General features: G+C 38.1%; 1 protein-coding gene across 1 annotated transcript in view; it reads right to left on the bottom strand.

Moving 5' to 3' along the window:
• Positions 1–2084: 2084 nt before the first annotated feature.
• The window catches only part of LOC127432027 (insulin receptor substrate 2-B), a 28669-nt gene continuing 17005 nt past the window's right edge, over positions 2085–13748 (bottom strand). The window contains exon 2 of the mRNA XM_051682819.1: positions 2085–4987. Within this exon, the coding sequence (XP_051538779.1) occupies positions 4983–4987 (5 nt within the window). The 3' untranslated portion in view covers positions 2085–4982. The remainder of the gene's footprint in view (positions 4988–13748) is intronic.

Raw genomic sequence — 13748 nt, 5'->3', positions numbered from 1 at the left:
ACAATGACCCCATTACCACTGGGATAGTGATCTTTGTTCCTGGCAACAACAGGATCAAGGAGCAATGGACAAGCTTTCTGATCACCATATTTTGTTTTGCATGCTGGTGTCCAGCATGGGATGCTGATTTGGTGTCCCCATGGGGCTTCTTGACTTCTTTCACGTTGTCATTACGGGGTATAGTTTGTAGAATTGAGGGAAAATAATGAATTTAATCAATTTTGGAATAAGGCTGTAACATAACAAAATGTGGAAAAAGTGAAGCGCTGTGAACACTTTCCGGATGCACTGTAAATGTACTTGTAGCCATGGCCTTTCTTGTGTAGTGAAATCTCCTCTATTAGCTTTTGTGAGCTATTTGTATTTTATTATTTTCATTATTTGCATAGAAATACATATTTGCTTTATGACACTAAACTTACATTTTAAAACTTAAATAAGTGTCATTATATATAGAGTGAGGGCTTAATTTTGTTTTAAAACAATTAATTATGTAGCCTTACATATTTAAGAATCAGTTACATAAAATAGGGTGGAATAATAATGAGGCTGGTTGTTTTTTCTTTTAATCCTGCTACTCCGAAATATTAGGTTATACATTCACATTATCACTTTGAATATGTCATTCAACTCAAATGTTAATGTAATGTGTGTGTTTATTATTATAATTTTTATTGTATATACTGTGTGTGTGTGTGTATATACTGCATATAGAGTATATACTCTACTATATATAGCTTCAGTGTACTTAGCTACTATTTTTTTTTTTTTTTAGTAACATGTAGCTTAAAATAAAAAATAAAATAAAGTGTTCCTTCTCTGTAGTTAAACTACTTTAAGAGTAGTTTGTAGCTTGGGAAGCTACAGTTTTATAGTAGCTTCCCCAACACTGGTCAGTTGCTGCCAGTGCTGACAAGGTGTTAGGTACCATGCAGGTTGCACACTACATTAGTTAGCAGTGCTAAAAAGCTTACGTTTAAATACAGAGAATCCAGTTAAGCCCATCATTACGGAGAAACAAAATCAATAGATAACATGGCTGCTCACTCCCTTAATATTACTATGCATGTCACTGGATTTCTGCGGTGGTTTGAGCTCTTTAAGGAGATAATGGTTTCCCAGTTTAAGTATCTCAAGACTTGCTCATGAGTACATAAGCTCTGGCTTTCTGGGAAAGAAGTCAACCCCCCTACTGAAAAGTTCACCTGCAATGGTCAGTTATCCGCTTTAATTTCCACAAGCTTCTTACTGACACTACTTACCAGCATAAGTGTAGTCACTGCATCCACATAAATCTGTGTACTTGTGGGGTGCTAACTGTACAGACCTAATAATGCATGCATGTGTGGCCATGTCTTTAACATAAAGACCAAAGTCCATTAAGTTGAACCCAATTTAAGAAAAAGAAAAAAGAAAAAAAAATGTAATGTAATTCTTCCAATAGCTGTTTTTATGATGGAATGGTCTAAACAGCATTTTTATTTTCAGTAGACACTGTCCCACAGTTTATTCACCCAGTTTTGTGGCTATTCATTTCCTAATTTGACCTGACTCTGGTCAACAGATTAAAGCAGCATGGTACTACTGGCTGACTGTGTCATGGTCTTTTGCTTTGGTTCATCTTCTTTTTTCCATGTACTTTGGAATTTTGAGCTTTTACCCTTGGAAATCTCACTATCAAATGTTTTGATTCAGATATGTGTAACAGTGCAGCACACAACTGAGCAGGTCAACAGTCGTTTCCAATTCCACAAACATTATCTTCCATTATTTATTCTCAAGTTTTGTGTTCTATATGATAGCTATGATGTTACTAAAAGTCAGAAATGAATCAGGGCTCAGGGCAAAAATGGCAAAATGCCCCTGATATTTAATATGTGAGGGCAATACATTATGGATGGTGATAGACAATTAAATAAATTATATAAAACAATAAAGTGATTTGATTTGATTGATTTTAAATACATCAATCAATTGTCTGTTGCAGTCAAGACATACAAACGAGAGCATACATTTAATTATAGATTAATCAATTTAATTTTATATTAACATCTGGGTATTCAACCCTGAGTAATATCCACTTTCTCAATACAATTTCAGTGTCAAAAGTACTCCTGGGACATATGTTCATGTATCAGAAAATTAGCTTGATCTGATTTAATATTACAAGACACAACTTGAGAATAATGGAAAGACATGGTTTGGCAATGCCAAGGTCTGTGTGATAATTATATTTACTTATTTCATAACATATTACATTTTGCTTTTCATATCCCTCCATTAAAATGTCCTTGTTGTGTATCCCTCTCGGTTTACAGTGATTTTAAAGTAAATGTCATAGTTTTTTAGATTGAGAATGAAAAAATAACTGATTCAATTGTATTATTTGACATAAATGGACAACATGCTGTTTTTTATGGTTAGAAAACATATGCACTGTAAAGCAAAAATGCAAATCAATTACAGAAAGTAAATATTGCCCCTTAATGGAAAAAGTACATTTATAACACTTATGTTATTGCCCTAGATCTGTTCTCGGAGGCAAACAAAGTTCAACATGGGTGAATGCAAACGATGAGACATCCATCTCTTATTCGCTCACAGACAAGTGAGAACAAACTGGACAGCAAATTGTTATAGGAAAATTTTTTTTATTGCAATAGCTCTATTGAAAGCAAAAAATGATAAATGCAAACACTAAGCAATGCTCAAATGATTTACCTGCCATCACTTTCTTTTTTCCCCACCAGAGGAAAAAGCAAATGTCAAATCAAATGCAGGATTAAAGCATCAGTATGTACACATGGACATAGCCATAAAAATATGTTTTTTATATTTTCTCTCAGTTTATCTGAAAGGCTGACCTCAACATCTGAACTGTGCCATCAAGCTTGGACTTGAAAAACAACAGCAAACAGAATGCAAGTGTACCAAAACGTTAGTCAGAGGTTTGACAACATTACAAAAAGACAACACAGGCAAGGGTAGGTCCCAACGTCCCGTCTCTTTGATTTTAAAATGGAGTAAGCTAAACTGCCTTTCAAAAAGATTAGCCAACTTTTAAAAAATATAAAAAGGGGAAAACACATTAATGTCGTACCACTGCACATCTGTCCTATGTAATCACTTAAATCACGTTCCAAATAGAAATTTAAATGAATAAAGATGGTTACTCAAAATTCATGGCAAAACAGCAGCCAGCTTAATCACATACATTAGCAAAAGGCTGATATCAAATACATTTAAATGGAGTTCATTAAAACTTACCTAATTTAAAGCTTCTTTTGCATTTGACAGGAATTTGTTTTTGTGTAAAAGTATTTTTAGAGGTTAATCTCACAGTAAAAAAAAAAAAAATAACACACATTTTCATTATGTAGAGGCAATTTTAGGTCTAAAATATAGTTTGGATGTTTGGTAAAACCATGTTTCCACAGAAGCACAGCTGGACTGTAATAATCTGTGCTAGTTAAGACATTCCTTTGGTAATTCCATGAGGAATGGTTTAAACAGACATGCTGATCACTTTTGAAATGCAGAACACAAAGTTTACTTTCATGCCATTGACAGTATAACAATGACGACCATACCAGATATTGTATTTGTGGCTATTATGTTTTTCACATTTGATGGGGAAATACAAAAACAAACTTTCTGTCAATTCAACCAAAAGATGCAGATTAAGTAGTGTGCATTTCACTCCATTGTTCCCTCTCTTCCGCAACATTTTTTTAATGCAGAAAACACTGCTGCTGACCACACAGTGGCAGCCACAGTTAAGAGCTCTCTGCATGATTTGTAAGAATAGCCTGATCAAAGCGTGACATGCAGAGAGCACAATACTGAGAGGAGAGAGGTAAAGAAATAAACAGCCAATTGGATAGTAATAAAAAATTTAAATATAATCAATTATAAATATAGAAATGAAATGTTGTGTCAATCTTTAAAAGAGTATAAACCTAAAAGGTATCATTTAAATGGATTGATGATTAAAAAAAAAGTTGAACCTTCAGTCTTGCCAAAAGCATACACAAAATAAATAATATTATAAAGACAGAATTGAGATTTTTGTACCTGCGTATTGTGCTATTTGTTCACATAGGGTTGCAGACAGGCTGACCTCTATTACAGTGTCTTGTAGGTACCAAATAAGTAACTAGAGATTTCAATATTTATATTTATTTGGATTATGCTGTGCTCATCCTGGTGGCGTTTTAGCAACAGTAGAAGATATCATCTGGCATCTTGGGTAGACCCAAAATAGACCCTACCTCTTTTTCTGCACCCCCCCACCTCTTCCTCTCTATCTGTCTCTCCAGTGCACTTGGCAAAGAGAAGACGATGGTCAAAAATTAGTAAGGGAAGAGAGATGAAAGGCCTATGTTTGGACTAAGCCATATGCCAAGAAGGCACTGAAAACATACCTGGGCCCAGCACAGGGTAAGCAGGATGCAATTGTCCTGACACAGACACAGACTGAGAAACAGTGTTGATAGTACTCAAAGGAGGTGTCTGCGGTCCAAAATGTAAGATGTGCAAGACATTAATAGAGACACTACTTCCTTACAGATACAACCCCTCTGTAGTCTGTACCACATCAATATATGCTTTCTTTGACAAAGCAAAACGTAAACACAAACACTAATATCCGTAATTGCACCTGAAATCTTTATGAGAAATAAATACAGTTTGTAGAGGTTAGTGATGCTTGTTAACAGCATGCACCTGCCCGAACCAGACTCATGGATTATGGTAGCTTTCTGACCTCCCTTTTTATGCAGCAAATAAAATATTGTGATACAAATCACAATAAAGCACTGATCTCATACAGGACAGATCGTATATGTCAGCTCTGAGACAGCACACTGAACAATAAAAAAATAAATTCAATAAAAAGAAAACTCAGGATCCTTGTGTTGTACCGCAGGGTCATGTGCTATCACGCCATCCGGCATCTCTCCACGAACTTGATTGGACTGTCCTCAGTCTGTAGGAAGAATGGGAGAAAGTCATTAACCCATGAGCTCATTGTGGACACCAGGTACTCTCACTTCCATTAAATTAAACACATTCCAAGATCCACAACACGTGTTTAAACAGTTGTGCTTTAATAAATAAAAAAATTAAAAAAGTAGAATGGAGGTGGGTATTTAACAAATTTAAACAAATCAACATTAAACGTGACAACACTTAAATGTGCCTATGAAACATATTTAGCAGGTCTGATAAGGTTCTCCACACAGAAAGGCCACAAGCTTCAGCAAAATATGAATTCTTTGAGTTACATATAACAAGTTGAAATCGTGACAAAAAGAACCACTTTAACAAAGCGGTAATGCACCTTGCCCTGTATCCGGTACAAAAACAGAAAGCAATTGTAACTTGATTATACAGTATATGCTAAAAAGCTGCTGTTTGCTTTGTACATTCAAAGCATTGGCACAAACATATTTTCGAGTAGAGAATGCCAGAAAGGGGGATTGGATCCAATGCTTGTTTCTGTGTTGGAGATGTTTGGCTCCTACAGGTCTTCTGTGTGTGTTATAGACTTCTATCTAGGGCAGCAACTAGGGCTGCACGATTATAGTAAAAATCATAATTGTCCATTATTGCCCTTGATATTGTAATAACGATTATTCATGTAGATTAAAATACCGTGGCGTCACAAAGCAAGCAACCGTGTGGTTCTTCTGAGTTGCATATTTCAATGGTGGATATGAGCTGCGCTCCAGTTTCTTTTAAGCATCTTTTAAGCATTAAATATTGTAATAATGTTTGTAAATGTTAGGACTAATAAAAGTACATTTAAATGGATAGCTATTGTATAGAATAAATTATGCTGAATTTCTGCTTAAAGTATTAGTCCACGTACAGTAAATAAAATGACCTATTCAATATTCAAACTTATTAACAGCCAATTTAAACTGACCAAGTTACTTATTGCGTTCAGTAAGTCCTGTGGTGGTGAGGCAGGGGACCATTCATCCCGTTAGATCTTCAATGGTGATCTTGTTCATGGCCTCAGTGGTTGCACTTTGGAAATTAAAAACAGTCATTTGCGATAGAAGTTTGTGCGGTTCGTGAAAATGTTAAATCTACTAATACCAGCTGTGTGGCAAATGGGTCTTATTAGAGCAGATGCGATAACGATGGTGATTTGTGAGATATGCTATTCATGCCATATTCTTTATGTTGGCTACATCTCCAGAACAAACTTAGAACAGTTAAGCTCAATTACTTTATTGCTATTTTGTACAAATCAAATTCACATTGGCCTAACTATTAACATGACAAAACTGTTATTACATTTTTAATAAACTGTACACAGAAATCGAGCAACGCGACAAACTTTCCCATTACAACTACGTTTCCATCCAAGGATTCTTTGAGAAAAAATTACTAAAATTTCACAAGTGTCGACATAATATTTTTCCGTTGAACTCTAGCGCATAAACTCTGTCGATACATCAAATGTCGCGAAAAACTGGTTTGGAAACACTTTTTGTCGAGAAAATTGGCATTAACGCAAAAATGTATTGTCACATGACAGAATTAACCCCAATCGTTAGCCTGTGTTAATCATGACGACAAGGAATACATCCTTGAAAGCCAATTTATTGTACGTGATTAAGGATTGATCTAAACGGCATATAGATCCGATGCTGCAAACATGACATTTCAGGAGTGCCGACACAAATATCTCGTATCATGCGATGTACATGATATGAGATATTTGTGTGCACGTACAAGTGCACGGAGAACAAATTAATGGCCACTGTTTGTGATTAATGTAATCATGGTAGACATCCGTTTAATTTATTAAAGTTGCTTTTCCACACCATTCAAAATAATAGACGGCAGTCATGGAATTAGCCCAAAATACAAAATAACATATCATTGGGGCCTGGGTAGCTCAGTGGTAAACACGCTGGCTACCACCCCTGGAGTTCGCTAGTTCGAATCCCAGGGTGTGCTTAGTGACTCCAGCCAGGTCTCCTAAGCAACCAAATTGGCCCGGTAGCTAGGGAGGGTAGAGTCACACGGGGTAACCTCCTCGTGATCGCTATAATGTGGTTCGTTCTCAGTGGGGCGCGTGGTGAGTTGAGCGTGGTTGCCGCGGTGGATGGCGTGAAGCCATGTCTCCATGGCAACGCGCTCAACAAGCCACGTGATAAGATGCGCGGGTTGAAGATCTCAGACGCGGAGGCAACTGGGATTCGTCCTCCGCCACCCGGACTGAGGCGAATCACTATGCGACCACGAGGACTTCAAAGCACATTGGGAATTGGGCATTCCAAATTGGGAGAAAACGAAAAAAAAAAAAAAAAACCATATCATTTCTGTGCACATATGTTTTAAATTAAAAATAAATACACAATACTAGGAGAAAAGCTTCAGTGTGCTTTTTTTTGGAACACTAACAGCCCAATTATATAAAATTATTGTTTTGCTTTTGAAAAAATACCGGCAAAATTCCCTGCATTAAATTAAATAAATGACCAAACGAAAAAAATTATATTGTTAGGCCTATATAATTGCCTTTTCTTTACACAAACTTAAATTAGCCGTACCCTGTTCTGTAGACGAATAAAGTCGGCTGAATGACATCAGAACTATTTGTCCAATGCGGAGTTCACTTTCAGAAAACAAGCTTTTGAACCTTTTAAAACTTTTTTTTTTTTTTTTTAATCTAACCCTCTTTACCTCAGATCGCATTTGCTGAGCTTCTTCAGAAAATGTACATTGCATTATGACGCTAAAATGAATTTGAGATGACAATCAAGTTCAGTTGGTCGTTAAAAGTTGCTGGACAGGTATGTGGGACATAACACAGTTGTGATGGCAATGCTTTAGATGATTGTTCAAAATAGCCTGTTGAATATCAGGAAGGTATGAAATGTAAACCCTGATATTACACCGCATCAATTTTTCTTTAATAGTTGTGCACACAGCATATACACATTGATGGATGGTCCTTATACTAAGACTGAAAGTTTCCCTCGCTACCTGGTGCAGGTTTCCAGCTTGAACAGGGCCATGACGATTCACTTTCGGGTCGGAACCTGTGGCAACCTGATAGGCGCAACATCAGGACCAATATTACAGTAATATCAGAAGGGCAACTGTTCCCTTTTGATTGCAATTCCTCCTCTTCTGATTGCATTTATTTGTGAAATTAAAATGACAGTAAGCTGGCTAATTTCAATGAATTGTCTCAATACTCTCCCCATTTTACCAAAACTTCGGAGGAAAAAAATTAGGGACATCTGGGAGGCGAATCAGCGCTAAACACACATTTCTGAATGGAAACGTTTTAAGGGCAGATTTCTTTTGCGCTAAACCAAAACTTATGCAACAAAGTGTTTTTTTAGGCATGACGTCATCACGCACACCATCTTTATCGATAAATGTTTACACATTTTCACTTTGTCAAAAACAAAATAGCGCTGTCACTGCTGACTGCTGTCACTCAATGCAGGTTTACACTGTTTGAGACCTGCATTTCGACGCAAGCTCAATGACACTCCGCACAATAATTGATTCATTATACTGATTAGACATCTTTGTTTTTAATGAGAGCATTCGCGAGAGTTCAGAACTTTAAAGCTGCTGGGAAAGTTCTGAACTCTCGCGAATGCTCTCATTAAAAACAAAGATGTCTAATCAGTATAATAAATCAATTATTTACACCGCGTCTATGCCTTCATTAGAACGAGAGCGTTTTAGTTTTGCCCTGTTGCTCATTTGCAGCATATTTAACATATGTTCAAAGCGAGCAGTGCAATATGCAATGAATCCAAAATAATTCCAAAGTGCTTTTCGCTCTTGTTCTACAGCTTCTTTTCAAGTGTCAGGTGATGATTTTTGAGTGCCACCGCGAACAGAGGTGGAACATACAGCAACTGGGCAATCAGACGGTGCAGACTACCCTCTCTCACATTTCTGTTCACTTCAATCTATCTTTAACTCACAAAAAACAAACTCTCTCTTATTAATAAAGCTGCGTATTGCCAATTTTCTTCACGATAAGAAATGTACAGTGACATATCATGATTCAATAAGTTGCGAGCCATCACGTGATAATCTAGCTGCATTAAGCATGCGCACTCGAGGGATGAGCATCCCCTTAGATCGGGACATTTGCGCAACTCATAGCAGAGATGCTGACCGCACAGAGAAATGCCAGTTTCAGAGTTTGTAGTTATTTACATTATCTGCTTCTGTATTATTTGAACTTTAATAAAGCTATAACGCATTAATATAACGGCATATAAGATGTAACGCCAGTGTGTTTCCTTTAAAAACGCTTGACACGCAAGATTTTCTTCAGCGGACCAGCAGCTCCGGCTCCATTTATTCCACAATGAGAGCGCTTCTGTATTTACTTATTTTGTATATTTGCATTGTAATTCCCTCTTACTTTGCGATCTACATCACCTGAAGCTGTTTGGAAAATTTGGAGTGCATCTGGACTGTGAGCTGTGTTTTGTTCCTCACCGCAGTCAGGCACGAACAGCAGTGCTGCTCTCACGCGTCATCATTAGAGTTTAATGTGATCTTATGTTACGTTAAATGAGATCAAATGACTATTTGACAACAAAAAATGTTGTCGACAATGTTTTATTGTCAACGTTGTCGATAACGTCGACTAATCATTTCAGCCCTATTTCTATCTAAGCAGTCTCCCCAGCCTTACAATTTCCTACCTGTCCTGCCCAAGGATTACAACATGCCCTTCACCTGTCATAACCCTCTACATCCTCTAATGGTTCTGGTAAGCAGTGGAGGCCTGGTTTGACCCTGGTCACACAACAATGCCTTTGATAAAGGGCTTTGTCTGACCTAACAAAGATGGTGGGGGCACAATGCAGCTGCTTTAAGAGCTCTCCGTTTAGTGGCCGTCTGGAGCGGCAGGAATGTTGCTGTCTCATTGTTCAAATGAAGGGCAGGTATATTGTGGTACCAAAGGTCTCAGAGTTCTTCCTGGCTCGACCCTGCTCTGATGCCTTCGTTACCCCAGAGCGTGCCACAAGAGATGGCATGACCAACACAAAAATCATCCCAAAAACTATTTGAGGGAATGAGGACAGTAAAAAAGGTTTCTGGAGCTAGTATCTATTAGAGTCAACCTGGCCATAAGGCCCTTTCCCACTGGCGGTACTAAAGCCCGTTTTAGGTAATTTTTCGCCGGCACTAGTACTTTTCGTCGCTTTCGCACCTGAGGAACTATAGCTCCTAGAAGCCATTTTAGGGGACATTTTTTGCTCCTAATCCAGGGTAGGTACCTTTGGGGCGTATAGGGACTGTGGGAGGTGCTGTAGCCTGTGACTGGTCAAAAACCTATGATGCACAAAGCATTAAGAAAGGAGAGTTCACAGCCACCATTAGTAAACAAACTAGCAGCAATTTTACAATTCCCTTTACAGAAATAAAGTATCCAAAAGAATCACCCATTTCACATATATACAGTATGTGTGTATGTGTGATTTCATCGGGAGACACGATTTGAGTTTTCATTGCATCAGTACTGTTTGTACTGTGTGACTAAAGAGAAAAAGTGATTTCTGGATGACTACATAAAATTTTTCCTGGGATGACAGGTATAATCAGATGTTTATCAAGAGTGGGTAATTGACCTTTATTATACACTAAACCATCATGAAATCTAGTTTACATAATAGAAGTATTGCGCGCCTGTTACTGCGTTATTAACTTGCATCAAGACGTCTTTGTCAATGAGTGAGTATTTCAGTAAAGTAATTTATGTTGAGTCATAAAAGCCTTTATCGTAAAAGACTGTGTTGATAAATAGGTTCACAGTGAATTTTCAACATGTTGTCGGCTGAGTTCAGCGTGTACTCCGTGGTTAAAGAGTGCTTTCGCCACCTCGTCTCATCTCTCACTCCAGTTGCAGGCTGCACGAAGCACCGCATGCACAGCTCACGAGCCCAGTTTATACTTTACCCTGAAAACACAGACTGCATCCGAAAACAGGAAAATGCTGCCTTTGGAGGCGGTGTAAGTGTGGATGAAGGTAGGATTAAATAAGGTGCTTTTTTAAAGTGTTCAGAGAGTTCCATTCATCCACAAACACTGTTGTTTACACTGTTAAACTGATTAGGAAGCAGCCTATTATTTCTGATGCAGCCAAAGTTTGTATAAAACAGCCCTAAAAAAGTGTAACTCCGATACGGCGTCCTCCATCGATGTTGTTGATTTTGTTGTGTTTGCTAAGAAATCGCATGTGCAAATAACGTCACAAGAAAAATGGTCGATACTACATGACATCACAATGGTGGTTACTTTGGTAAGTGCGAATACAGCAGGGGAAAAGTCTCCACGGTTGTCCCGTCCTTCTTAAGAGCTCTCATCCAGAAAGTTACTAAGGGAAAAGTACCAGGACTGTAGGTGGAAAAGGGCGTATAGTCTACCTGGTCATTAGAAATGTGAGCTTCAAGTTTGGTTTAAACTTAGAATGGGCATTTTGATTGCTTGAGTACTCAACAGATTAATTACTCAGGTTGGGATGGGGGTCATCTATGGCATTTTTTAATAGTTGGTCTTGGTCAATGTACATATGCATCTGGAGCACAGCTTTTGCCATTACATGGCATCTGTTTTTTTTTTTGTGTGCTATTTCGCACCATGGATGCCACATTTTTAAGATATTGCGTTAAGTTAAAAATGATTTTAAACAGTTTTTGAATGCAAGAATATCTTTTTGTATTCTGTTTTTGCTGCCCCAGATCGAAAATCATTGTGTACAGTGTCCATATAGAGCTGCTGTCCCAGTCAGACTGTAAGGTACTTATTTATATATGCCATCATAACCAATGACAAAATAAAAACAAAAATTAAACATTTTGAAGTTGAAATGTCATTCAATTTGTGTTTTCATGATTGACTATTGCTTTCATTTCCGAGTATTCGGGTGCTCAGGCCCATCCTTAGTTTATAAATTTTTCCTCTCTCTCTTTGGATTGGTAGAAGGAAGTTGTTACCAACCCCACCCCCACCCATGTCCAAACCCCAAGCACACCAAGACCAAGGTGACCATTTTTAGTACAAGTCCAAGCATGTCCAATTTGGGTCACCCTGGTGTTACATATTAGTGTACCAACTTAGTGGAATAAAGGAGACCTGATCCAGCCATCCTCTCAAACTGTCCTAAAAAGTGAACGGCAGCTTTCAACGCAAGACCATCTGCGTCAGTGCATGGATACCAGACTCCAAATGCCTCACACACTGCAAACAAATCACAAGCATGTCATAGTGGATTGCCACAGCAAGTTAGCGCTATAAGTGGAATAATTACCAAACAACTGCTGTCTAGCTTTCATTTCCGGCCCATTTTAGGGCCTGTTCTGCCCATCTACGACAGTGGGATTGCCCCTGACCCCAATGGGAGTCTCTTCTTTCAGTAGTGGATGCATGTATGAAGGGTGGCATCTACTAGTACAGATGTCATTTGTTTAATAGTACTCTGTTGGCATGGAGAGCCGATTCATGTGATTAACACCACATTAACACTGAAGCACCTCACCTTGACCCACAAAAACCAAACATGGGCATAAAGTACTAATGCACTTACAAGCATTCACATCACCTTTTTTATAAGCAAATGGCTAACTTTTATTGATGCAAAGGGCTCGGTTTCAGCACGACAACCAGAGAATAGGAATGGTAATAAGAAACTGAATGATTCTTTTTCAAATTGTACTTAACAATTCTGTTTCTCTATTGATTGTTTTAGTAGTTGAGGAAGCATCGCCTTCTTCAATAGTTTGTCCTAAACATATAGGCCTACAGAACAAAAATACTAAACAAACACAGTAACAGTTCTTGGTTTAACTTGGCCATGATGAAAGTAATGACTTATGGTTCAGTGAGAAACCAAGTGGCTCACTAGACAGATTCAAAGCAATATCTCAAGTCTTTTTGACAGATTTATTACAAAGAACCATAATAGGCTCATAATAGGAGAAATTTATAACAGTTAGACTGCACTAGTTGCATTGTATGTTTAGTGTTCCATCTGTTCCTGCAGAAGAATCGAAGAACTGTTAACAGGACTGAAAATCATTCAATTACAGTACTTTTTTTCAAAATAGGTGAAATGAGGCCAAAGCAAATGTTACAGTTAAGCATCTTGACAACATTTGTGATGAGAAGACAACAGGTCAGACTTAAGCTAGTCTTAGCCACCTTTGTCAGGAAACACAGTAATACCATATGAATGAATGAATGAATGAATGAATGAATAAACAAACATTCATATAGCGCTTTCTGACATTACACTCAAAGTGCTTTACATAGTGAATAAGGGACTCTCCTCAACCACAACCAGTGTGCAGCATCCACCTGGATGATGCAACGGCAGCCATAGTGCGCCAGTACGGTCACCACACACCAGCTGATTGGTGGAGAGGAGAGAGTAGAGTGATACAGCCAATTCATGGATGGGGATTATTAGGAGGCCATGATTGATAAGGGCCAATGGGGGGAATTTGGCCAGGACACCGGAGTTACACTCCTACTCTTTACGAGAAGCGCCCTGGTATTTTTAATGACCAAAGAGAGTCAGGACCTCTGTTCAACGTCTCATCTGAAAGATGGTGCCTTTTTACAGTATAGTGTTCCCGTCACTGTACTGGAGTGTTAGGACCCACACAGAAAGGTCAGCACCCCCTGCTCGCCTCACTAACACCTCTTATAGCAGCAACCTTCATTTTCCCCAGGAGGTCTCC

Source organism: Myxocyprinus asiaticus, chromosome 1 (genome assembly GCF_019703515.2).
Source record: "Myxocyprinus asiaticus isolate MX2 ecotype Aquarium Trade chromosome 1, UBuf_Myxa_2, whole genome shotgun sequence".
Taxonomy (NCBI): domain Eukaryota; kingdom Metazoa; phylum Chordata; class Actinopteri; order Cypriniformes; family Catostomidae; genus Myxocyprinus; species Myxocyprinus asiaticus.
Note: the sequence above shows the minus strand (reverse complement) of the source record. Positions and strands in the feature narration are given on the sequence as shown.